Source organism: Pogoniulus pusillus, chromosome 16 (assembly GCF_015220805.1).
Source record: "Pogoniulus pusillus isolate bPogPus1 chromosome 16, bPogPus1.pri, whole genome shotgun sequence".
NCBI classification, from domain to species: Eukaryota; Metazoa; Chordata; class Aves; order Piciformes; family Lybiidae; genus Pogoniulus; species Pogoniulus pusillus.
The window spans coordinates 13,839,522-13,867,061 of NC_087279.1; the positions used below are offsets into that span (position 1 = coordinate 13,839,522).

The following is a 27,540-nucleotide window of genomic DNA, read 5'->3' on the forward strand; positions in this document are numbered from 1 at the left end:
CCCCTTCCCGGCAGCCCCCGCGCCCGGCCGCGCCGATTGGCTGCAGGGCGGGCGGGGGCGCGCGCGGGTGCGCGGCCGAGGCGGGCGGGGCCGGGCCGGGCGGGGCCGGGCTGCGGGAGCACAGCGCCGGGCGGAGGGAGCACAGCGCCGCGTCGCGCCGGGCCGGTGAGCGCGCACGCCCCCGCCCCGCCCGTTTCCGTTCGCCGCTGCTCGAGCTTGGGCCTGTGGAGCAGGAAGCGGCGGGAGCGAGACCTCAGCGCAGGCCGCAGGTACCTGGAGGGGGCTCTCCGCCACTCGGGGAGCGGGACGGGGCGGCACTCTGGCTTTCCCCTGCCTTCGCGGCGCTGCCGTCGCCGCCGGGTGGAGCCCGCCTGCCCCTGCGGGGAGCCCGCGCCGCGGCCTGCGGGCGGGGGCGGACGGGCCCGGTTGAGCTTTTCATCCGACGCGACCGGGCGGCATCGCGCACAAAAGAGGGCGGCGTGTGTGGCAGCCCGGTGTCTATCTCGCTGAGACACCTCAAGTTTCCGGGGCCGGTAACGGGGCCTTTTCCGGGCGGCGGGCGGGCTGGGGCGCGGCCCCGGGCTGCCCCACTGAAGCCGCCCGCGCCTCGCACGGTCCTCGGCGCCTGGGCCGCGGCGGGGACCCTACTCCCGCCAGCCTAGCCGGAGGCGGCGCCTCCCCCACTCCCCGTCGCTTTCACCCGCCGTGGGGTGTGACACGAGTGGGCACCCGGCAGTGGGGGTGACCCGGCTGACTGGCAGCTTGTTGTGGTGACGTCACCCGGGTGCGCGGGAGGCGCCGCCACGCCGGAGCGCGGGGTCGGGCCGCGGGGGTGAGCTGGGGCCGCGGGCTGGGTCTCGGGGCCCAGCCGCACCCGCAAGCGTGGGCCGCCCACGAGTCCCTCCCTGGGGTGTCCTGTTGCGCGGGGCCCTGCCGGGCGGTAGCGCCCGCGGAAATGCGGCCCGCACTCTGTCGGGGCTCGCACCCGTAGGGACGGGATAATGCCGCTCTCGCTGGGCTGCCGCGGACTCGTAGTTCTGTGTCTCGGCCGAAACCGGTGCGGCCTCAGCAGGCCGCGGGCATGCGGACACAGCAGTAGCGGAGAGCTGGACTTGGGGTAACACCAACTTCTAGCGCCGTCGGCTCCGTGTGACCCAACGGCCTTCCCTGGCACCGCACATCACCGGCTTAGAGTTACGGACTGCCTGAACCTTCTTTGCTAGGAAGCCTGTTCCTTCAGGGGTGGGAAGACCCTTGAGACTGCTCTGATTGTGTGCTTGGGGCCTAAAGAAAACCCCACAAAAGTTTTTATAGAGGCTTACAGACTAAGTTATTACAGAGGCTTAGAATAAAGTATTGTCCCTAGTCAAATGATGCTTTAACTACTTTGATATCCCTTTAAAGTCTGTCTCTGCGAGGTGTCTGGAGTGCGGGTTTGTTTGTTTTTAGTTGCCGTCTCATATCCAGCTTTTGTTTCTCTCCCAATATAGTTCACCTGTTTGTGGCAGGGCTTTGTGAGCAGCAGCTCCTACCCACCCTTTTTTTACGTGAGGCAGATTTGGAGAAAACCAAATCCAAGGGCCTACCCAGAGAGTGTTAGGTGTGTTGATGCTTGTTCCCCCATCCCCTGGAGCTTAGACTAGGTGACAGCTCGATTGTCTCTGTGGTTCTGAAACAGTTCCCTACTTCTAACAGCAAACTTTATAACCCTCTGTTTATCTTTGGAATCCCTTGGGGTTTCCTTGTTCTAAATGGTGTTTGTGACTCGAAGTATTAGATTTTCCAACGGTTTTATGTGGGGATATTTTCAGTAGGGAAACCTAAAGTCTCTCCCTCCTGGAAAAGATTATTTGTGAATATATTTATGCTGAAGGCTCTTCTGATACATCTGTTGTGACCTCCTTCTGCCCTGCTTTAGCTTTACTCAGGTCTCCAGACACACAGCACTGAGACTTCTGTTTCAAATATGCAGGCTAATTTTGGCTTTGATTTGGACTAAGGTTGCATGTTTAAAAAAAGAAAAAATGCTATTAGCCTTATTTCGTTTTAATTAGTTCATATTCAGTGTAAATGCCTGACATTAATGGGTGATTTGCATCTCATAACACAAGAATATGTGGGGCTTTTTTAAATAACTTCTGGGGACACAAATACACCTTTGCACAAGGGGCAAAAAAACCACAGTCATAGAGCTCAGCCGAGCAGCTCTTATGTTATCTCTTAGTTCACCAAATTCACTCTCTGGCCGAGTGCCACAGCAACTGAGTGCCAGAGGCGGGGAGTTCTCTGAGCCAGGAATTGACAGTAAAAACATCCTAAATGATCTTAACTGCCACCAGGATGTAAGACTAGCGATGGCTCTTCAGATAAGCAAATTCCAAATAAAAACAACTTGGTATTTCCAGGCTGCTGCAAACTATCATCTTCATTCCATGCTTTATTTTTAATGGAAACTCTCGTTTTTCCCACTTTTTGCACTTCATCTTTTTCTCTCAACCTGTTAACAATGCTCCGAGTCCTGTTGGCTCTTCTTTACACTGTTTCTGTGGTCCACTCCACTCTAGAAGTTTCTGACCTTGCCTGTACACCTTACTACATTAGCCTATTGCATCCTCTCATTCAGTCTCTCTATTATGTTTTATTAGATTCTTTCCAAGTCTCCACTCATACACTATTTTTTACCTTTTATACTAAACTCTCCATCAGCTTGTGTTAGTCCACATTCATTTAAACTGTCACACACTACTCTGTTGTCTTACAGCTTGGCTTCAAATGCAGTTTAACGTGGAGGAAAAGTCGACTCTGTTGGCCCTTTGATAAAGGCTAGCCAGCATGCCCTTTAAATTGTAAATTGATCTGTGATGTGTCTGTCCTAGTAAACAAGTAATCAGGAACCTAGTAGACAAGTAATCGTGGTGAAACCTTACAACACAGAACAGTGCTGTGCAAAATAAATGCACCAGATGACAGCTTTCCTTTCATTAACAGTGATACAGCTGTGCAAATGCACGATGGAAATCTTCTGTTCCTTGTCTATTGGTGTGACTGCTCTCCTCCAGCACCAGACACTGTGTGAAGCTAAGTAGAAAGAGGCAGTTCCTTATTACTTGAGAGATCATCTCCAAACTAAGCACAAATAATACCCCATCTCAGTACACCGGTTAAGCTGTCATTGCTTAAAGCCATTTTACACCGTTGTTGTGTTTCTGGGTGCCTTCTGGCCTTGATGTGATCTCTGCTTTCACCTCATTCTGAACTGTGAATAAAAGCTATTGAAAGCATAATCAGAGTTGGCAGGGCAAGTGCGATCTGTCTATACTCGATTATGTCTTTTTCCTATCACCATGAGAAGCATTCGAGGCAGTGAAAAACCTAGGACACCCGTAACCACCTTTTAATTATTTGTCATCCACTGTTGCGTGCACACAACTAACAGCCAGTCCTTCCTAAGTGAATCATCTAATTAAACAAATCAGAACGAGTTTTGCTGTCTTTCTCTGACCAGCCTTTGTGACCAGGGTCCTTAGTAAAAGGAACAGATGGAAAGCCACTAATATACCAAATAAAATTGGGCACTACACCCACAGTGATTTTGAGGTCTTTCTTTTCTCAGGCTCTGACAGTTGTGGGGGTTTTGTTTGCTTTTCTTTTATTGTTGATTTAATCAGAAACAGGGCTGAATTCAATCATTACACAGTTAATTAGCAGAGCTTTGCAACAATGAGTAGTTTTGTCTCACCTGACTGTGTAATGACATTGAACTGTCACATTTGGAGGTGATTGGTAGTGTGAATATGTACAAAGTGATTCCTCATCACCTTCACAGTTTTAAGGAAGGTTGTCTTTGTGTGTGTCAGTGTTTCAGATGAACTAGCAGCTCTCCAAGTACTAGTTATCTCTGTTTGCATTCTTCACTAACATGTCATTTTTCTTCTATTTTACACCTGGAGGCTCTTTGTTCTTCACTGTCTACCTGGCATGTTGAAGTTGTGTTTGATGAGAAGGTCTCCTTACAGGAGGATCTCGACTCTACTAACAAAGTGAACTGGCTCATTTTTTGAACCACAGTTCAAAAGCTGTTTGAAAAGGCTGGGTTCCATGTAAACCACAGCAGAACTAGGCTTCTGCACTTGAAATTGAAAATGTTGTTGGGAAGATTTTAAATTATACGGTGGCATGTTGACAGATGAGAATGAGCATGCAGTTTGGGATAAAGAACATATTAGAAATAAAAATACAGCCTTCAGAAAGTTCAAGTCATGATGGCTGACCAGAAAAGTAAATAAGAAAGCGAAGTCTCTGGCAAGTCAAATGAAAAGCTTTAGGGTCTGCCAGAAGGTTTCTGAGTAACATCATACTCATACCAAAAAGAGAAAAAATATTTTCCAAGTATATCAGAAGTGAGAAAGGTGCTGCAGTCTGAAAATCCAACAGATGATGATGAAGTAAAAGAAATATTTGATGATGAAGCCGTCAGTAGAAAGTTAGATGACTTATGTGCATTCCTGTTTACTGTGGAGGTGTCCAAAGAGGTTCTTGTGCCAGAAATTCTTTTTATGGGGAACAGGACTCATTGGAAGATCTGTCTCTGCTTGAAGTGTCAGCAAATAAGTTTTTAGAGCAAAGTGATAAATATAGTTGCAGAATGCCAGGACCAGATGGTGCTTGCCCAAGGGTTCCAGAGGAAACTCAAGCCTGAAATGACCGAATTATTAATTACGCTTCTCAATACCTTGAAGCTAGAGAAATAGATGACTTACATAGTGGCAGTTCTTAAAGATAGTTTAGCAGAGTGTCAGAGTTCAATGTATTGGGGAAAAAAAAACAGTGGGTAGGTGGACTAATAACTAACAGTGGGTAGAAAGTCAGTGTGACATTTGAATGTCTCATCAAGTGTAGAGAAGGGAAGTTTGGGACAAGGGAAGAATAGAGATTTTTTACACCTATACTACTGTTCACCATACCCTTAAATGATCTAGTGATAAAGGTGTTGAGTGGTAAGGAAAGACAAGAACTGACTACAAAAAATTGCACCTTATCCTTCTGACAATGCATTACAAGTAGTAGTAAAATGTGAAATGAAATTTGTTCCAGATAAATACAGAATTATGGGAAGACCAGCTTTGTTCATGCACTGATAGGGTGAAAGTTCATGATTGCCGCTTAGGAGGAAGAGCTTGTTGTAATGATGTGAAAATGTGAGTTTAATATTCAGCAGTGATGATATAAGCATGTATGAGGGGCTTTGGGGAGAGGAATGAAAAAAAACAGAGGGTTGCACCATGGATCTTAGTTACTAGCACACCACTTACTGTGGTTTTGCACAAAGGAAGATAGACTTTGAAGTGTAGCTCAACTAGAAAAACAAAGAAGCTGAAAAGAATGATCAGGTATAAAGAATTAATTCCATGCAAGGGATGCTTTAAAAGATTTGAACCTTTCAGCCTGGCAAAGACATGACTGAGCGCAATCTGGCCTGGATCAGAACTGATGGTGCCTCTTGTGCAGTCTTCACAGAGTCTGCAGAATGCAGCATCACAAACTGCTTTGCATGACAGAGATTTACATGGCTTCAGAACCAAACATGGACGTTGCAGAGGAAAAGGCTATCAACTGAGCTGTTGAGCATGAAGATTAAAAAAAAATTAATACTAACAAGATGGAAACTGAGAAAATACACTCGGAGAGGTATCAATGTGTTTGTTCCTTCTTTTACTCTGAGTCATCTAAGATCTCTGCATGTGTCAGGCAGGGTGTTGGACTTGGATAGGTGTTTGATCTGAAACAGGGCAGTCTCAACAGCTGTCTTGTGGTGTTGGGAGGAACATGAGTGAGAGTATCAACTGTGGGTACAGAAAGATGACTGGAGGATTTAATATTAGTTTCTCTTGTCTGTGTGTGCTTCTCTTGCCAGCTGTGGGGCAGCAGTGGGCACCCAAGGTCAGAGCCATCTCACCCAAGCAGCATGTGGGTACCACACATCCCATTTGCCGTGCTGGAGCTCTCTAGGAAGAGAGAATACCCGGAATAAAACTGGCGTAAATGCAAAGCATTTTGCAGCTTGCACGCAAGTGGAAATCCACAGATCTACTATAATTACTTTAATATTAAGCCCTAATCTCATTTTGTGCAGAGTAATCTTGGGACTTGGTATTGCATAAGTTAAGTGCTCTTGTAAGTCATTGTACTTAAAGATAACATAGATCTAGTCAGTAGGGGCAAAGTAGCAAGAATGTTAAGTGAGAGTGGAAGGACAGCAATGGCAGCCACACATCTTGAGGACAGAATACTGCTTTCTGCCTGCAAAGTCCCAGTTTTGCCTTCAGCCTTAGAGAGAGACTTGTCATGCTAGAGTAAGGCAAGGGAGAAATGCTGGAATTAGTCTTCTTTCCTGGATTCTGAAATGGTGTTAGTTTACTAATGATGTGAAAATGCGGAGGTGAGCAGCATTGGGATGAACTTTGTAGATAGTTGAGGAAAAAAACCAACTTGGAGCAGACCAGGAGGACCTTGCTGAGTTTGTTCATGAAACAGGATGCACTGTGACAGTGTTAAGGCAGAATTTTGCTTGCATATACTGCTTGTTTGCAAATATTTTGGCTTAAACAGGCCTAAAAGATGTTTCAGGAACCTCCTTTTGTGATATTTTTCCCCAATCAAGTGTTGAAAGCAAATTAAATAACCTCATTTGGAAAGGAAATGAAGGCATCTGTTTTGTTTGCACTAAAAACAATGCAAGAAAGCCCTACAGATGGAATAGGAGAAAAGAAGAAACTGAAAGTAGAAGCTCAAATAATGAAAAATAACGGGAAGAAAAAGGGGGCTCAAAGAGAAACCTATGACTAAGAAATTATGGATCTAAAAAGCTGAACTGTGTTAGCAACAGAATTTCACCATTTGACCTGCTAGGAGGCCTCTCTGCCTTTACTTGGAACCTGGGTCATTCTGTGTGCTCTTGTCCTGGTTTTCAAGTCCGAGTGCTCAGCCCCAGCTTTTTCATGCATGGCTTAAGATTTTAGCAAAGTGTCTGTAGTCGTTTTCTTCCATGGTTCCATCTCTCCCATACTTTCCTTTTTCCAGTTCGGCCATGGTATTTCACATGGATGCTGTTCTGTATGTTGAATACCTGTGCTGTCCTGCTTTGAGTCTTTTCTCATTCCTTTACAGCCTTTTGACTGCAATCACAAGTTGCAGGTGTGCTTGTGGATCAGCTTAGTGATTTCTTTGTTCGTTTTTTTACTAGTTCTTAATTATTACTTTTTTTAATGGTTTTTTTTCTTAGCTCTTCAGAATGTTGAACTTCTATTTTAAAGAGATTAACTATGTAACCCAAAAAAACCTCCCTTAATAGAAGCAGTCATGTCCCTGTCCATCATTTCTTAAAGAATGTTAAATCTGATTTTTACCCATGTGTTATTTCACATTTATCTATTTCAAGTTGTATTGTCTAGACAGAGAGTCTGTTAAAGTTCTGAAATTCATCATGGTAAGACCTTGCCTTTGTTACCTGAACATCTTGGCTTCGTTAGTAAATATTGTTGCATTGCTATTTTTCCTTTTCAGGTCATTTAGGACTGTTGAGCTGTTTGCATTCCACTCTGGTGGTCCTCTGTGACAGCTGAGCATTAGTTTTCTGTCTGGTTTTCTGTCTTTCAGTAGTTACTTACCCATACACAGGGAACTTCCCTATAATCAGGTATTTTGTTTATCTCTAAATATATTTTTTTAAAGGTTGAATGGTATTGCATGCCTTATCTGACCAGGTTTGGTAACTGACACCTCTGTTTTGAGATTTAACTCAGCTCTGAAGATCTCTGGCCTGAGAATTTAGGAAGTTTATATATATCTTTTTTTTTCTATAAAGCTCTTTACACACTGCAGCAGTTTAAGGAGTTTGAAAGAATGCTAATATGCAGTAATAATAAAGAGAAGTAGGACAACGTTAATGATTATAATCCCATCAGACTAAGACATCAATCCCAGGTACAATAATGGAATAAGTAACAGTGTTCAGGATAGAATTAAGGCAGTGTCACTCAACCTGGGCTGGGGGAAATAGAAACAATTAGCGTTAATTGTTTCAGTTTGGTTTCTTAAGTACAGGTGTTCATCTTGCCCTTCAATTAGCTTTTGACAGTAATTGCACATCTTTTTCAATGAAAAACTAAGCTAGGCCAGTATAAAATTGGTATAGCTCATATTAAATTCCATAGAAAGAGGACCTCTTTAAAAGGCGGGTGGAGAGTCAAGTGAATCTGCACCTAGTGGGAACACGGGGTTGGCTCTTGGGCTGTATTTCTTATGAGTCACTTGGCAGAAACAGAATGCCAGTGTGAAGAAGTTTGCAGGGGCCTAATAAATGAGGAAGTGGCAAAACTTCAGTGACAACGCAGAAAATGTAACTAAGTGCTGGAGCAAGACACGTGGCAGACATTCGCTGTTACTGCCCATTTTTGAAGTCAAGATAGGCTGCACCTGGGTTAATGCAGGGAGTGAGAGGTGTGCTGAGCATAGCCAAGCTGTAGCTTGTTTGCACTTGAAACGCAGCTCGGGGTGTGGTTCTCTGATAGGGCATGAGTGGATATAACAGCACACCCTTGTCAAAACGGGGATGTCCCTCAGGGCTTTGGCTCCTTGGGCTTGTGTTGCAGCAGCCTTAGTGCCTTGACTGAGGAGTATGGGATGGGAAGGTATGCAGTGCTCTGCTTCCAAGGGTCCTCCTGGCTGAAGGACTTCACAATGACAACTCTGCCACTTAATTACTCCTTATGGTAGGAGCAACCAGCTGCCAGATCAGACAATTGCTATTATCAAAGGTGTGAAGGTATTAAAAAAAAAAAACTCACACCAAGTCTATGCTAGGATCTTTCAGTCTGGAAGGTCTATTACGTGAGCAGCAGAAAGAGTGAGGTAAAGGTAAACTGTTTGCTCTCTTTCCATTTTGGAGTTAGGAGGCAGTAAAAGAAACTAATAGGGATAATTTTGAATTTGAAGGAAGTGGTCTTCCACACAATATGTAATTAAGCTGTGTAGGAACTCCTTCCAACGGGATGTTGTGAGTTCTAGAAGTTTACATGGGTTTAGAGGGAGTCTGGACAAGCTTGTGGAAGAGAAATCTGTTTGAGGTTACCAAATTCATGGGAACCATATCTGATCTAAGAAGAGACTGGAGTGCATGTTGGGGGAAGCATCTCATTCCCTTTTCCTCTTCTACAGGAATCCACTCCTAAGGTCATCCTGAATGGCAGGTGCTGGGTGGATAGACCTAAGTCCAAAGCCAATGTACCAAATTTTACGTATGTGTAGAACTGCAGTAAAGGGTGGTCTGTGAGTCTTGAGATGTAGGAAATGTGAGTTTAGCTGCAGGGACACATTGGTTCCCTGGTCACTGTCCATCCTGAAGGTGCTTGTGGGATGCAGTGCTGGGTGTAGAGGGTTGCACAGATCATGGCTTAGGTGTTTTAACAAAAGGTAGTTTATGTTTTTCTGGGGGCGTTTGGTTGTGCTGTTCCTGTAAAGCACAGGTGGGTGGGCTCTACAGGAAAGGAGAGCAAAGCAAAAAGCTTTTCTCTTTCCCATGGTGGCAAGAGAACAAGAACATTTATCAGAATCCAAAGCAATTTTCTTCTCTGAGAGTTCAGATGACTTAGATGTTGTCATACAGGATTAATCCTGAAGAGGAATGCAAGGGCAAAGGCTGTAATTTGATAGGATGAATCCAGCTTTGAGACTTCACATGATATCTCAGATTAGACATACTGTGTGTCCTCATGACACACAACACGGATCTGCTCCTGGCTGCTGGTTCAGGTTTCCTCAAGAACTTTGGTTGTGGTACCTCCTGCCTTGTTGCAGCCATTGTAGAGGTAGCATAAACAGTGTGCTGTGCTTAATTGAAATGCATTGTGTGCCTGTGCCTATTTAACACTAATTTTGTGCTTTTGGATAACTCTTATTGACAGTAAAAATTCATCAGTCATTAAGGTTTTGCCAGGGCTGGCACTGAATCAACGTTGTTAAGACCTAATGCGGTTAAGCTGACTCTGCTCCCTGTTCTGGTGATGTGGTACAAAGAGGCTTGAGCTGGTTATTTGTGGAGTTAGCTGAGACCTAGTGAGGTTTATTAGCTGAGGTGGAAACACAGCTATCCTTCTTCCAATTTAAAGCTTGCTCTGGAAATGCACAGCTATGTTTGCAAAGCACTTTTCCCAAACTAGTAAAACTTGCCAGACTTGAGCATGGTTAACACAGCCTGAGTAAATTGCTAGCAGAAAACTGAATGCTCTCCTTGCCCTGTCTGGGGACCTTTGGGAAGAAACTATGTCCAGTATATTAATCCTGTTGGATTCTATGCTGACCTTCTGTGTCAATTTTTCAATCATGCTTCAGTTTTATAATAGAATACTAGTGTTTCTCTCTGGAGTACATTTAATGTGCAATGTCAGTAGCTTGCCTTATGCTTTGCCAGACCCAGGACTTTTTTCAAATGTTAAATTTCATGTGTAACTCTCAAAAAAAAAACCAACCCAGCAGATATCTTTTCCTTACCAACTGCTCCCACATAGTGCCATAGTTGGAAGTAGGTCTGTTTTGCAGTACTGTCAAACTACTTTATATGCTGTAAGGAATATAAATATACTTGTTTCCCAAAGGCCTTGTTAGCAATGCTTTAAATAATGTGGCTTATCAGTTTAGCAGTGCAAGTGTCCACAGGAAGATTTGCAGAGAATTAAGTACGTTTTGTCTGGCTTTACTTTCAGTGCAGCTGTACTGTTAAGTTCTCTTCTGGATGTCCACAATTGATACATGGTCACTTGCTGCATCTTTTGGTGTATGCAGTTCTTCCAGGATTGTAATGAACTCTGAAGCAGAAGCATGGGTTGTATCTAACTCCATTTTGTGATTGAATCACCTTTTCTTACATTTTACACTTTTTTCTTACTCTTATTGCAGTCCAAAGGTTCTTTGCTATCCAGTTTGCAGCTTCTGTGAGAGGTGAATTTGGGTCACAATTTGTTTCACAACTATTGCTATTTAAGAGCATAGCCACCCTGTATGTGCTATATGGGGGGAAAATAGCATGATAGTACCTAGGATTGTGTATGCTGAAAGAGGTGATGTAAGGTAGCATGAATAGCACTTCAGCAGCAAACTGCAGTGCTTCTGACCTCTGTTCATACATGCATTCACTAATGAAAAATGTACTGGAGAAAAAATACAAAATGTACAGTTGCTGACCTTTTCTGCTGGGACTTAAACAGTGAGGAAGGTTGAAACACTTTCCTGCTGTTGGCAGTTAAACAACTGGGTAATGTAGGAATCCTGGATTCTGCTCTAGAGGGAAGGTTTGAGTGGTTACATCTTCCTGCTACCCTCTTCCTGGCGTCATTCTATGCTTACAGTCTTTGGACCACTCTGCCCAACCCAATGCTCTGTATTCCATCTCAGTTTCTTCACTGTCTGTCTACAGTTGCTCTAAAAACAGTCTATTTGCTTTTGAGCTGATCTGCTTTCTGCTCCAAGCTAGTTTGGTAGTTCTCAGTTCTGAGGCCCAACCTTCCTGAACAGCTAGAAGAAAATCATGGGAAATGCCTGCACATTTCATCACTTGAGTCTTTGGGGAAACTCTTTCCTCCTTCCCCTTCAGCTCGAACAAAAGTGAGGACGTGGAAGAGTAAATTCAGCTCCTGGTGCAGAGGCAGTTCTCCACTGTGGTAGGTAGAGGGCAGGACTTGACTGGCCAGGGTCAGGGAACACTTGAGTAGGATTTAATCTTGTGGTCATTTGTACCTCCTGCTGGCCCAGGAGAGAGATGGTTGAATTAAGGGGCAAATGAAGCAAATGAGAAGAGTGCCAGGCTATAATTCACTCAATAGCAAACTGGTTTAAGTGCTGAGTATGGAGGAATGAACAGCAAGATTTCAAAACTCTTCCTTTCCAACCTTTTGGTTTTAAGAACTCAAGATGAGATGGAAAGAACTTAAGGGATGTTTCCAAGGGATTGCACCAAACTAGTAGCAGGTGTTGATCTGTTGGAGGGTAGGAGAGCCCTGCAGAGGGAGCTTGACAGGCTGGATGGGTGGGCAGAGGCCAATGGGATGAGATTTAACAAGGCCACGGGCAGGGTTCTGCACTTTGGCCACAACATGGCCACTATAACCCCAAGCAGCACTATACAGGCTGGGGACAGAGTGGCTGGAGAGCAGCCAGGAATAAAGGGACCTGAGGGTACTGGTAGATAGTAGCTGAACATGAGCCAGCAGTGTGCCCAGGTGGCCAAGAGAGCCAGTGGCATCCTGGCTTGTACCAGGAACAGTGTGGCCAGTAGGACAAGGGAGGTTATTCTGCCCCTGTACTCAGCACTGGTCAGGCCACACCTTGAGTGCTGTGTCCAGTTCTGGGCCCCTCAATTCAAGAGAGATGTTGAGGTGCTGGAAGGTGTCCAGAGAAGGGCAACAAAGCTGGTGAGGGGCCTGGAACACAAACCCTGTGAGGAGTGGCTGAGGGAGCTGAGGGTGTTTAGCCTGGAGAAGAGGAGGCTCAGGGCTGACCTCATTGCTGTCTACAACTACCTGAAGGGAGGTTGTAGCCAAGTGGGGGTTGGTCTCTTCTGCCAGACAACCAGCAATAGAACAAGGGGACACAGTCTTAAGTTGTGCTGGGAGAGGTAAAGGCTGGATGTTAGGAGGAAGTTCTTGCCAGAGAGAGTGATTTGCCATTGGAATGAGCTGCCCAGGGAGGTGGTGGAGTCACTGTCCCTGGAGGTGTTCAGGAAAAGCTTGGATGAGGCACTTAGTGCCATGGTCTAGTTGATTGGGCAGGGCTTGGTGACAGGTTGGATTGGATGATCTTGGAGGTCTCTTCCAACCTCCAGCATCAGAAACAACATTAATGGTCCTGCTAAACTGCTTCTGCTGAGTTCTTGCTAGCATGTACAGTAATCCAGGTCTTTTTTTGACAAAACTGCTTTACACAGGGGATCTGCCTGTATGGTGTAGCAGGCAGCATAAAGTTGGCAGTAGTTGATTGGGAATTGAAATGAAATCTACTCAGGGTACCTGTGTGGTAGTAAAGGCCTGTTTCTTCCACATTACTACTTTCTCCAGGATGAGATCCAGAGTGAGACAGGCATGCATGGCATGTCTGTTGCCAGCTTATCCAACTTCAGAATGTCACATCACATCCACAGTCCTCACTCATGCTGTGTGGCCTTGGGTTTTGCAGGAGAGGAGGCACTGAAAATGTTGGTCCTTGGAAAAATAAGTAGCATGTTGAAGAGACAAATTCTATTGCTGTAAACAATAATACTTTGGGGGAATACATTTAAAACATGGGAAAAATATTTTCTCTGCTTCTCTTTCTTCCAGAGTATTTGCTACGTTCTCTAAACAAGCAGGGCTTTATACTGCCTGAGTCTTGGAGCGTCATTGCACTTAGAAATAGCAGCCCCATGTAACAAGGATGTTAGTGTGGCAACTCTCACCAAACAGGAGCTCCTTGTGTTGTAACCTCCTGTGATCTTAGTGAGATTGAGTAAATGATGTCTAAAGCTCTTGTAATATCTGCGAAAGGCTCTGGCCTAGGCTGAGGAAATGTCATAATTGAGTCTCTTCCATTCAGATGAGTCACTTGAGTCATGTTGTGAGAGTTTCCACTTTGAATCTAGCAGCCTAGCTGGTTTTAAGAATCCTATAAATGCAGAGGTGGGAGGAGTGGTTCATTTAAGAGTAGGAAAAATTGCAGATCTGTCATCGTGCTGCAGAAGACAGCACAGATTGCTTTAGATGATGACTGCAGCCATTCTGCTGCCCTGACTGGTGTACAATATTTCTTGCTCAGTGTTCCATGTACATTGTCAGTGATGCTGTTCCAGCAGCTTACTGGATGTATTGGTCTCTCCCTGCTCTATGAATTGTGTAAAAGGATGTACGTGTAGCACTTGTATTCAGCTGATGTGAGGTAGTAGCTTCAATTTGATCTATTTGTAATTCCCTCTTAGGTAGTTCATAGAGATTTTAACCTTTACATGTAGCTGCATTCACTAGTGACAGGCTGCACTGCAGCAAATACTTACATGGAATGTTAGTAATGCACATCTTCAGTGAAACTTTTTATGTCAGCAGAGTGCTTTTTGATTCCCATGTACTGCTTGTCCAAATTTGATGTATTTCCAGGTTTCAGAATACTTAAGATAGCCAGAGCATGTCAAAATGACTGGTGTGGTTGTTGTTGCTGTCCTTGTGATATGCATCACCATGATGTAGCTCCATTCTAAGCAATTTCTTTCTTTTTTTTTCTTTAATGTACTGAAGAGATGTTGCTTTTCTGAGCATTTGCCAGACAGTCCCTTAATGACTGCTGACTGGAAAGGCATTATTCATTTTATATAAAATTAATTAGCTAATAGATGCTCTGAATTAGGAAATTGTTGTAAATATGTTAATGCTGCATGGATTATGGGATGCTGGTGCTGTTGCCAGATATCTGCTAAAATTTCAGGACCAAATAATGGGGGGACTGGGACATTGTAGCACCACTAGAACAATGTCCATGCATGTGGAGGCCTTCAGTGATACAGTCAAGATACATCTGTCGTGAGAATAAAACTGGGTGTGGGCCCAACGGCAGTGTTTCACCTTAAATTCCACAGGTTGAACAGAAATGAAGAGTATTGTTCTGGCAGCAAGTAAAGGTTCAACCTCACCAGAAGAGAAGAAACTTTTAACTGTAAATCTGTAAAGTTTGTAACACTAATGTCAGGAAGAAACAAGCAGTTGCAATGTTTGGTGACTACCTTCCAAGATAGTTTACCCACAGACCTGACATCCTGAGACATCTATGTCTATCCAGCATTGGTAATCTAAATTGTTTCTGAAAATTTGTTGAGGTCCATAAACAAACCAGCCTGAGCCTGTGCTGCTTGCCCAGGGGATGCTTGAGGTAAGCAAATCAAAAGCAACTCCTATGGCTTTGGAGGCAAGTGAAAGCTTCAGGCATATATGTGGTAATCTTTACATCCTGAAGTGAGTTTTATACAACAGGGACATTGTGCAGAAGGAATCCTGTGGTAATGCTCTAGAAGATGAAACTAAACTAAAAGATGACAGTGGCACAGCTTGCCAAGAAAGATAAGGTAGTGGAGGAATTTTGCAAGCATCTGTCAGGGTCCTCTAGAAGTTGGTTATGAGGGAATTTTAATTACCTAGATACACAGAGTGCTAGACAGAAGGGACTGTTCAGCAGGTTTGAGATCATTTGGTGACCATTCTGCACATGAAAGATGGTGTGCAGGGGAGAGTATCTTGAGGTGGAACTTAAACAGTGGGAAGAAAGTGGTTGAGCGTACATTGCTGATGAAGGGCACCTTGATTGACAGAGGGGTCTTCCAGTTTGGATCCAAATAATAGCAGCAGATTTCAGGAAAGATTCAGGCAGAGAAAGTTTTGTGATAAGCTTTTCTGAGGGGGAAAAAAAATACCAATGAGATAAAATAAAGCCCCTGAAATAATGTCTTCTATATAAACATTTTTTTCAAGCTGTTTGTTTGTTTGTTTTCTAGGAAAGAGTTTACAGGAAGCACTACATAAATCACTTTTTTTTTTTTTAAAGAATTGCAGGGTTTTCTAGACTTTAGTCATAAGTATGTAGAAAGCCAAAGCATAAAATAAAACTCAGCTGGCAAGGAACACAAACAAAAAAATTGTGAGTGACAGAAGTATTTAGGGGAATCTAAAGGAAGAGTTGATCTGATAATCCACAGAAAGAGACAGTTATCCATAGGGCATGCCGAAAAGGTCACCTACCCTAGGTGCTATTGCAAGTGACATAAGTGATCTAGGACCAGAGCCCCTGCCACTAGCACAGGAGGGAGGGCACTGCAGAAGGACAGGTCATCCCATTTTGTCATGCACCTACTTTGTCTTCAGTGTGGTTTCATCAGTGACCTAAATAATTATCTGGGCATCATGATTATTAAACTTGCATCTGAGAGACTATGAAGATGGAGAGGGAGATAACTAGAACTTGAAGGTAGAGTAAAATATAGAAGAGTAGTAAATAAAAGTGTGGCAGTAGAATATTCAGCTTTGTGAACAGAAAGCAACCAACTATGTAGCAGTCCTAATGAAAAAAGATCTGGGACTTGTCCTAAGCTAAAAGCTGAATGCATCAACAGTGTTGTCTTTGGGGAGGGGGGAAGTGACATCATACACTTCCAGTATGGTGCTTAAGCAGCAGTGTATCTTGATAGATCAATACAATAATCCTGCAGCTCTCCTTAATGTTAGTAAAGCCCTAGGTGAAATACTGAATTCAGCTTTTGGGCTCCATGCCTTGATAAATTTGTGCCAACTGGACTGTGCCCAGAAGGGAGCAACAGGGAAGTCTAGGAAATATGATTTACAGAGAAAGCTTGAATGAGCTGGAATTGTTTTGCCTGAAGAGAAGACTAAATGAACTAAATGTATTCTCAACTGCACTAGAGGAAGGGAACCAGCTATCCTCGTATTTCCCTGACAAATAGGATAAACAGTATTGGGCTTACATTACATCAAAGAAGGTTGAGGATACATACAGGGGGAAATTTTCTCAGTAAATATCATGGAACACAGGGCAGACAGCTTCAGAGCTTTCATAGGACACAGCATTACAGTTTTGAAGGGCAGATTAGACAAAGCTGACATTAGAACTTTAAGTTGTTGATCTTGACTTGGTACACGGGACAGATGACTTCTAGTTCTGTAAAAATCAAGTATTACTATTGCTAGACAGTATTCAAAACCATCTAAAACCACTGAAAGCAAAGCTTTTTAAAGCTTGGATCATTTTAAACCTTCCAGAAATGTAAAAATAACCCCAAATCCCTAAGGTAAATAACTTGAATATGAGTACGTATATATTCACAAGATGAAAGAAGCTAATTTTAGAGCTAGGTTTGGATTACTTGAGCAGCTGTGTCTGACTAAGCCATGTTCTACAAGTCCTTGAGCCCTTGCTGCTTCATGGGCTGAAACAGTCTTCCTGTTTGCACCTGGAGCAGAAGTACAGAATCTCTGTAACACCTCCTGCTTCTTCACTGACTAATAGTATTCAAGGTTGTGTCTTGATGGTTAGTTCTACCTTTTTATTGAATTTCATAGGGCGAGAGAAGAAATGGAAAAAATCCCACATGTTTCATGTGTCCTTTAATTCTCTGGTCTGCTTCTTTAAGCCCTTCTCCTCTAGCAACTCTAGTTATGCTTATCCTCATAGAGGTTTGTACTGGGACTGTCGTGGCAAATGTTAACTCGGAAGGGTGCTCCCTCTGTGGTATTTTGGTCATGCAGTGGTAGGTATTATGGTGACATTGCTGCTTGCCCCACTTCCAGGAAGTTTCATCAGATAACTAAGCAGCTTCCCCTGGAGTGCCTTTATGTTATGGAGAAGCAAGCAGTCAAGCATCTGTCCTCCTTCCAGTTCCTTGTAGCCAGGTCACTCCCTAAATCTTTGGCTTATTCCTGCCATGGTCACAAATAGCTGCCTAGGGAATAGACTGCAGGCACATATGTAGTGCTTCCCAAAGTACTCACTCAGCCTCCAACTATTTCTATGGTGGACATTTTCTAACACAGATGTGATTTCTGCATTTACTCACATGAGGCTTCTGCCTTGTCCAGTCCTCTTTAGGCCTGTATAAATTTCTTGGGTCCATATCATCATTTTGTTGGAGTTCCTAATCCTGTTGCTTTCTGATGGGCTTGAACCCTTTTCTACTGCCTTTGTTTTGTCTCCCTCACATTCGTTTGTGGAAAGTGATGATAATCTCTGTCCATACTATTTAGGCCACATATGACCTTGTAGAGATTTGCTAAATCATCACAGTCATCTCCTTCAGTCCCACCCTGACTCTAGGCCTTTGTTAAAACTTTTCAAGCTTTTCAACTACCTGTAGCCTAAGTTTCCTGTGAGCAAGACATGGATTTCTGTCGTCCTGGTACAAATCAATACATTGAACAGCAGTGATCCATGTGGAACCCTCTGTGTCCCCACTTTACTTAATGTAAGCTGATACCAGGCTACACTAACCTGGTAACAGCAATGAAAGCAGATTAAAGAGTAGGATTTGTCCTTCCAAAATCCTTTGAACTATGGTGGTTGTAATTCAAGGAACAGGCTGGTTACTGTGAGATCCTTCTGTTGGTGCTCTGGTGGCAGCGGATGCTCCTCGGTCCAGCTGACTGGCACTTGGTAGTTAAAACAACTGAGCATGACAAAAAATGTTACTGCCCTTGAATTGAAGCTTATCTTTTTTAATTACCTCGAAGATGGTTTTCAGAAGGTGCTCTTGTACAGTGCTGCTTCCTCACTTGCTCTCTCTGAATGTTCCTGTCTTAACCTTTAGAATAGGTCAAGAAATGCTAATTGCTAACCTCCATTCTTTCGTTTTTGCACCCAGCAGTTCACCAGTGTCCTGACAAACATTGGGGAACATTCTTCTCAGAAGGGTGGGAATTTGAACTCGTGTGATTTCAAATATCTGTCTGTGTCTCTAATGGGCATGTAGACCCAATCTAAAGGTCCTTATTGCTTGAAAACGTAGTACTTGTTAATTATGATCACCTCAGTTAAAAGCTGTGGCAGAAGAGTTAATAAGCCATTGTTTTGTTTTTCAGCTATGGCAGCCATTCGAAAAAAGCTGGTTATAGTGGGTGATGGTGCCTGTGGGAAGACCTGTCTGCTGATTGTATTTAGCAAAGACCAGTTCCCTGAAGTGTATGTCCCCACCGTCTTCGAAAATTATGTAGCAGATATTGAAGTGGATGGAAAGCAGGTATGTGTAAGCTTCTGAATCAGCCAGGGAGAGCTTGCCTTTATTCACAGCAGCACGGAGATCTCTGCAATTCTTAGTGAGTGGTTACTGCACATGCTTGCTGCTTATGTTGTAAATATATTTTTAAATATCAAGTGTGTCCCTGTGTTAAAAATACTGACCTTGCTAGAACCTGCTTATGTCCAATGTCTTTTTCCCAACCTTAAGCAAGTTGAGATTCTAAAAGCCATAGAGTTATTCCAAGCAGAATGTTACAGTAGGTGGGCAGGGGATGAAGCACTTCAAAGATATGCCTATGTGCCAAGGACATAGAACAATTAGCCTTTGGAAACATGTAATGGAGTCCCTGGTTTGATAGGGACCTGGTATTGTGGCTAACAAGGACTAGCTCCTGAAGGGAGTCTTTTCTTCTTACCCACTCCTGGCAATGTGTATGATCTTCTCCAGAACAGACGACTGACAGACTTCAAAGGGGTTTAATTTTTGTAGTGTACATCAGCATCATCTGTCCTACTTGCCTGAAAAAATGCAGTTCTTAGCTGACAAGTGTACCCACAACTCAGCTTCCTTTTCAGCTTGTAAATGAGTCATTAAAATATTTCATTTTAGTTCTAAATGTTTTGAAAATCAGATTTCAGACTGTGACCTCTGAGTCCTTTTGTTTGACAAACAAAGTCCCAGACGCCTGCTTTGCTCCAAGAGGCAGTTATCAGCAGGCTCTTTCTGAACACCAGCCAGACTGCCTTCTGCATTTGTCACACAAGGTAGTGTGCGATATGCAAAACTGTCACTTTTCAGGATACTCCAGAACACAATGCAGGAGCTTTGCACCTTGGAAGCTCAACTATTTTCAAACCCCTTTTTTCAGCCATGATGCCTCTGTTTTGTTACCATGAACACTCAGAGCTTACCTCAGTGCCGTGAATCCTCATGTCAAGCAGATTCTTGATACTGATTTTGATTAACTTCCTTGTTTCAACTCTAGGTGTGGCATCTGACCTTGCTCTGAGTACAGCCAGAACATCTTTCACTTGATTCTAGTTCAGATGTAGTGACAGATTAATTTAAACTACTCGGTTTCAGTCTTGATTTGAGCAAAAACCTTCTGAGTTAATTTTAGGCTTTTTTAAACTTGAGTTCTTCCTGTTACAGACATGGATTACGGGTGGTTTTAGTCATGATAGTTCATGCTATTTGAGTCTAAAAAGAGCTCTTTGCTCCTGTTATATGAACAAGTTAAAAATATTTGAACATGTTTTTCACCCAAGTGACAGTTTCTGCAGTTTCCATATTGTATCTTAGACCTAAGAACTGTTGTTTAAAGTATATACAATATCCATTTCTCTCTCATCATCTGGTCTGACTTCCTCATTCCCTTCTGCCTGGTCTCTGCATCTCTAAATGGTTGAACAGGGAGTCATGTCCTATCAGCTATATGCAGCCAGTATCTAAACAAAAGCTGCATGAGCATCTTGAGCTGTGCATTCTCTGTTATGGAGATATCAACAGATTCTTGTTTAAACTAGACATCATGTTTTGTCCAAGCACTTTGTCTCCAGGAAGCTTGAATACAAAAGCTTGTAGGAAAGCAGAGCTTCAAACTATTCTGTTTGACAGCCACTTAGCTCTGTTTTCCTAGGAAAGTGTTACCAGAAATGTTCCTTAGCCATGTGAAGTCAAAAGAGTGATGGTATGAGATGCACTGTGTAGACAGAGCGAAGGGGCTGATTCCAGTGTCCTGGGAGGGAACCCTCGACAGGCATCTCTGTAAAAAGTATAAATATTTGCCACAGGATTTGCATTTGTAAATACAGAGGCGACTCTGAGAGACTGACTGTGACTGAAATACAGAAGACTTTTTTCGTGTGTGTGTGCAACTAAGGGTTTGTATCTTCGCAGTTTAACCCAAATGTATGCTCAGGCTCACATTTGGGTTCCAATTCTGCCTGCCTGTCTTCATCTGAGCTGCTGTGGACTTCTTTCCCATAATTTTTGAACACAAGAGTTTGACCAAGAAGGATTTGCTCCATTGCAAAGGCAGATGCATAAGAGAATCGTAAGCAAGAGTATACCTTAAGGGCTTGATTCTAGTTTTTAAATTTCCCAGTTTAAACAAGTGTCTGTTCTTTCTGCAGTTTGACAGCCCCATTGGGATGATTTCCCCTAACTCTGCCGTAAATAGAAATATTGAGAACATTACCTACTTACTTTATTTCAAAGCAAAATGCAAGTGTGAATTACTGCAGTGATGGAGTTTTAATGAATTTGTGCACAAATAAGTACAGTTGCGACAGGTTCCAATTGTAAACCATTTGAAAATGTGCATAATCCTAAAAAGCTTATAGTTAGACCACTTCCACTGAAAACTGGAATGCTTGTCAGAGATTAATAGTCATTTGGAGCAAATTCTCTTTGATTCTTCTGTCTTGTTTTTCTGCTGGTATCTCTTATGTCCTTTCAGCAGATCAACACTGGTCATGGATATAAACCAGTGTCCACTCCTATGGAGTGGTGTTGACTGGAATATTTAGTCCATTTCTGAATCAAAATGTCCCTGGTGATCTGGTTAACTGCCATACCTTTCTTCTGCAGGTGGAGTTGGCTTTGTGGGATACAGCAGGGCAAGAAGACTATGATCGACTTAGACCGCTTTCTTACCCAGATACCGATGTTATACTTATGTGTTTTTCAATTGATAGTCCTGATAGTTTAGGTAAGTAGATCACTAACCAATTCAGAACTCCTTCTCTGTGGCATTGCACTACCCTTGGAAGTCATGCTGTAAAATGTTTTCATGTGCTGCAGTGATTGCAAACATTCCTAGTTTCCAGGTTCATACTGATTTGCATCTCTAGTTTTCAGACATGAGGATCTTAAAGGAACCTGTATTCTTCAACCAAGCCAGGTGGTGTTTTGAAAGCTACAGCACCAGGCTGTGTTTAGGGTTCTGCTGCATATTTCAAGCAACATTTGGCAGGGAGGCAGTTCCCTGGCCTAGATCAGCATCCCCAGCCCAGCAGTGTTGTCTGTTGGGCCAAGGCAGCATACTGTGTACTTGTTCCTTGGGAAGTGCTGCCTTGGTGACTCCAAGCAGGTGGGAAGGCTGTGGCTGCGCTCTCCTGTGTCCCGCAGCTTTGTGAGTGCATGGTGTCCAATGAGTGGCTTGGCCCAACACAGGGTGATTTTTTTTTTTCCTTCTTTTTCTCTTCTTGAAAATGTTATGTTGTACACTCAAGATCATACTGTATCCAGGAGAACAGAGTAACTTCCTTTCTCTATAAATGAAAAATATTGCTTTTTGTGTTTATCCCTTCCACTGCCCCCACCCCTTCCTTTTATTCCAGAGATCAGCTTGAAACATTCTGAGTTATTAATCCCAAATAGCCTGAGGTTTTTTGCTGTCTGCTTGATGGGTGAAAAACATGAGCTTAGAACTATGGTGGATGAGGACGTGAAGTGAAAGTGGGAGTGTCTTTCCCACTGGTGGAAATGATCAGAAACTGGAGACTTGCACTGTTGTCAGTCACTAGAAAGCAGACTGCATCTGCTTGTAATACAGAAAAGAGAAGAAAAGAGTTGCTTCATTTATCAGTTCAGAGCTCCAAAAACATACCTTGCAAAAATGTGTGCATTAGATGGGCATTTCTTCTGTGTGGATTCCAAGACTGAAAACTTCTAATTGATTTATAAATCTGTTGCATAGATAGCCATGTATTTGATCTTAGAAAGAGATCTTTGTTGAGAGTAAGGAGCAGGAGATAGAGATGCCTCTAAATTCTAAGATTCAGTGTCTCCACAACTTGTCTTTCTGTCCCTTAATTGTAACAGTGTAGTCTCCTAAGCTAATACGTCATGGTAACACTTTCTTAACCAAGTGAAACTCTGTAAAGTTCTTCTCTAATTGTCGTTGCTTGGATTTGTTCTCTAGTGTGTGAATGCAGGTAATATTAAGATAGTTCTGAGTTGTATATGTGTGTGTGTAAGACAAGCTGTACTCTGACAAGAGCCTCCTGTACAGTGATTGAGTAGTACTTGTTTGTAACTGGTCAAAACTACATCCATGCATTGGGCAGCTCCTAGCCAGGAAATGTGAGAGGCTGCCCTGCTTTTTCTATTAATGACAGATGTCAAATTGTTTTAACTGGTGCTTGTACATGGGATACCAGTTCACTCTAAAATTGATTAAACCACTGAATCCTTTGGAGTTTTCTTTTGCCAGGGTGATCACAATCACTGTAAGCTGTCCTTAGGCTTTTCTATTACACCCCTCAATCATACTGGTGAACCCTGACTCCCAGAATTGAAGTTAGGAAGAAACAAGAGTGAGACAAAAATCCAGGAAGCGCAGAAATGCAGTTAATAGAAGGATTAGTCCTTAATGCAGGTGGTATAATGGCTGAAAAATTGCTGTCCATACCACAGTTCACAGAAGGTTTGAGTAAATTCCTTCAGATGTTAGAGCAGCATTACAGTCTGGCTGGGATAACATTTGGTATCTGTGCAGTCTCTTTTCTCACCTTGCCTCTGACGGGTATCAGCTTTTGAATGGGCAGCTGGGTATGAAAGTGTCAGGATGGCACTGATTTTTCTAAAAAGACATCGGGAAATCCTGATCTTCCTCCATCCCTTCCACCTGATCCTTCATTTAGAGATATCTTTTGCAGTCTTCAGCTCTCTGTGAAACCATTTGAGGGCTAGCGGCAGCAGAGTGGTGGTTGTACCTGGTGTGGCTGCTAACAGCTACGTATGAGGTTTGAGATGGGCTCATTTCTACTGCACAGGCTACTCCTTGGGCAGCTGGAGAGCTGGTTAACTGTCCACCCTGGAAACAAGATGGGTTACTGAGCCCTGGAGGCAGAGACAGAGGGGGTTAGTTAAGTCAAGTCTGATCTTGGCTATTTCTTCCTTCCTGCTCACCAGTATCAGGGCTTTTGTGTCCGTCAGAGCAGTGAAGCAAGCAGGGAACTGCCAAGCAGCTTTTCAGGTGTGCAGTGTCTAAAGGCTGGCACCCCCTGAGCGTTCCAGGTGCAGCTGCAGAATTGCTCTTTTGGCTGTGGTTCAAAAACTGGCTTCAAAATACTTGTCTAAGTTGTTCTGTCAAGCAAGAAAACAATGCCATAATAGTGAATGGCTGTTCAAAAGCTGAATGGAATTTCATTAAGATAAAAAGGAATTTTGTAGCCTGCAGGTACATCCAGGTGAATCTCAGATGTCTGAGAGCTGAAATCAAAGCCAAGTGTTTTGGGCTGCTCAGCACTTGCTACTCTGTAGCATTTACCAAGGTGTTCCTTTTAAAAGCCCTTAATTCTTCAGTTTGCAGATCATTTTTTTTTAAAAAGTCATGTAGGGAAATCGTGTTGGGAGAAAGTGTCTTGTATGTGAGTGCAAATTCATTTGCCACAGATAGGAAGAAACGGCAAATCTGGAAATGACTTCCACAAAGTCTTTGTTTCTGTGCCTTTAATGAATGTATAGAATAACATTTCTTCTGCAGTTAATGGGAGAGTTCAGAGTGGTTGGTTGATGCTTTTTTATAAGGGAGAAGTGATGTAAATATTTGCTTCAGGATTGTGCCCGTTTTTAGCTTCTGGAGATAAATAAAATGTTTCTCTTGAAAATATTCCGTGACACTGTTTTGGAATTCCACATGTTGTTCTTTGAAGTATCTTATGCTAGCCCTTGTCAAGTGGCTACTGAAAGATGTAGAGAAACAAACAGTTTAGGTATCTTTCATCCTTAAAATTATCATAGGCAGGTTTGTCTTTCTTGGTGATGCCATTTTAGTACAGTCATGCTTCTGTTTATTTTTTCCAGAAAACATCCCAGAGAAGTGGACCCCAGAGGTGAAGCATTTCTGCCCCAACGTGCCTATCATCTTGGTAGGAAACAAGAAGGACCTGAGGAATGACGAGCACACAAGACGAGAGCTGGCCAAAATGAAGCAGGCAGGTTCTTTTTCTGATAGTCTTACAAGAAATGAAGAAAGCCTGCAGTGATTGTACCAGAGCATTAAATGAGCATCCACAGCTTGCTGCCAGCTTCCTATGGGCTGCATAATGAGCACTTACCCTTGACAGCAAGTGGAAAGTACATATTACCTTTAATTGACTGTTTCTCATTTCACATTTGGAGATCTCCCTCTTAGAAAAAGGCATTCTTAACAGTGAAAATGTCTGTATTGAGTAACCAGCAGTCAGCAGCTCTGCCTGCTGGAGACTGAGGTAGAAGGTAGACAGGAATTAACTAGGGGAGACATGTCAGGTGCATGCTTTGTTGAGCTGTGCTTTATGTCTGGTGTTCAGGGTGTGAAAGGTAACAGTTTTATTGGTTGATGGTTTGAGGTGATGAACACAGATGCCGTAGCTCACTCCTCAGCCCATCACTAGGTTTTGGTTTAGGTTGAGTCTGAAACCTCCCCAGCTTGGGTATGTGACTGCAGATAGCCTGCTCTGTCTTGGAATTTTTGCTCCTGTTGCATAGCATTTGGGTTTATAAGAGACTGAGGGAGGGAAATAATTACTCTGGGGATTTTGTAACAATTGTGGCAACGAGTTGTGTAAATGTTTCCTCGGAAATAAGCAATCATTTGCTCAAGTTTCAAAGAGTCTTGTAGCCTTCAAGTTCAGAGGTGTTAGAAAACTGTCCTCAAGTAGTAGCACAGCATGCAAGCATACCCTGTCTGTAATCTTAGCTGGGCTGCATGCTGCATCCTGAGAAAATAAGCAGATTGTATTTTAAATCTATATTTATCATTTAAAGGGTCGCTCTCAATGGAGCAATTAATTATTAACTAACCAGCCAATTATGTGCACTTAATCCAAACATTCTTTTGCCTTTGGGAAGCTGAGTAGAAGGGAAGGCTTTGGAGCGTTCTCATCTGTTGCTCTTTGCCCTTACAGGAGCCTGTCAAACCTGAAGAAGGAAGAGATATGGCAAACCGCATCGGTGCTTTTGGGTACATGGAGTGTTCGGCAAAGACCAAAGACGGTGTGAGGGAGGTTTTTGAAATGGCCACTAGAGCTGCTTTGCAAGCCCGGCGTGGCAAGAAGAAGTCCGGGTGCCTTCTCTTATAAAGTGTGGCCAGAGGAAGATGGCCAAAGCAGCACCCTGCACTTGAGTAATTTTGAAGTGCTGTTTATTAATCTTAGTGTATGATTACTGGCCTTTTTCATTATCTATAATTTACTTAAGAGATTTAAAAATCGAGTCATCTTGCTACCAGTATTTAGAAGCCAACCATGATTTTTATAACAATCTGCATCAAATTCATCTGTGCACCCAAGGTTAACCTCAACATTCCTCTAACAAACCTTTTCTGCACTCACAGGATATGCCAGGCGCTAATTGAAGACAATTCTCTATCTCCTTTCTTCTCTCTAGAAAGAGAAAAAGCTGTCAACAGAGGATTGGTCCGTAACTACTTTATAACTAACGTCCTATTCTAATTGAGTACAACAGTTACATGGCTGTATGTGGAATCAAGTGTAGCTTCAGTGCTATCACATTTAGGAAGATCTGATTTTCATGGCTCAGAGGTATAAAACATTAGTTTGAAAATGTGATCACTCTGAAATGACCAAGTCCCATTCAGCTAAGGAAAAGTGAGGGTTCTGTGGTTTCATGTTAGTTACCTTTTAGTTACTGTGTAATTAGTGCCAGTTTAAATGTATGTTACCAAAAATAAATCTATTTACCCCAGCTTAGATGTAGTATTTTTTGTATAATTGGATTTCCTAATACTGTTACTTGTAACCTCTGCGTTAAGGTGTTCTGGGTTTTTTAAGAAACTGTATTTGAAAATAAAGTCCGATGGAAAGCAGCTGATCCTCTTCCCATGTTCATTTGTAAGAGTCTGACCCATTTGAATGATTCGAGTGGTCTGCACACCCAGGAGGAGTTTTTTCCGTGACGTGCCGTAGGGATGAGAAAAGACAGCCTGCTCACGCTCAAAGCTTCTGAACTGTTCAGTTGCCTTAAGTTCATTGCTGGACCCAGTTTCAAAACTTTAAAAAAAAAAAAAAAAAAAGGAAAAAAAAATAAGAAAAGAAACTTTTTGTGTAAGTTTGGTTACCATGTAGTGATCAAACTCCTAACCTGTGAACTTCTTGCTGTTCTGCAGCCAACTAAACTCTTTCTGTATTTTCATTTTTCCAACAACTAATAGAATAAAGGCAGTTTTCTAAGCTCCCTGTATCCTGGTGTCTGTATTCCTCACTCTGGGTTTTTGGCCCAGCGTCTGACAGTCTCAATCAGAAATGCCATTTTTGATACAACTGTGATAGGATTTGCTGAGCAGCTGTAAGGACTTTAATACTTATTTTTGTTTAGCAGCAAGCAATACTCATCCACTGCTTGCAGCGGTTTCTGAATGCTGCAGCAGAACAGAGGTGGAATCCTTTGCCCTGTCTGGTCCCTCCAGTGAGTAGTAAGGCTTCCCAGGAGCTTCTTTTGACACTCAAGCCGGATGAGAGTGTATCAGCTGAGTTGAATTTGCTGGTGTTGAGCAAGGGAACAGAGGAGCAGGAGGAGGTTATGTAGGAGGGGAGTGTAGGAAGAAGGGAGGAGAAGACAGCAGCGTTGCTGTGGAAGCATGTGACGGTACATTGCGTGCTTCTCCGGCGCGCTGCTCCGCGCTGTCGTGTACCCCACGTGCAGCACCGGCACACGTGTGAGACTGCGCACAGCAGCGCATTTGCTGATCGCTTCTGAGGGCTGCCTTCAAGCACTGCAGC

At 43.2% G+C, this 27,540-nt stretch overlaps 1 protein-coding gene across 1 annotated transcript; it reads left to right on the forward strand.

Annotated features, from left to right (window-relative positions):
- The first annotated feature begins 95 nt into the window (after window positions 1–95).
- On the forward strand, window positions 96–27,001 carry RHOA (ras homolog family member A). The gene is made up of 5 exons (XM_064156642.1): window positions 96–269; window positions 18,651–18,808; window positions 21,401–21,521; window positions 24,623–24,753; window positions 25,708–27,001. Exons 2-5 carry the CDS (start codon window positions 18,653–18,655, stop codon window positions 25,879–25,881), a joined length of 582 nt encoding a protein of 193 aa, XP_064012712.1. The 5' UTR covers window positions 96–269; window positions 18,651–18,652; the 3' UTR covers window positions 25,882–27,001.
- The last annotated feature ends 539 nt before the right edge of the window (window positions 27,002–27,540 follow it).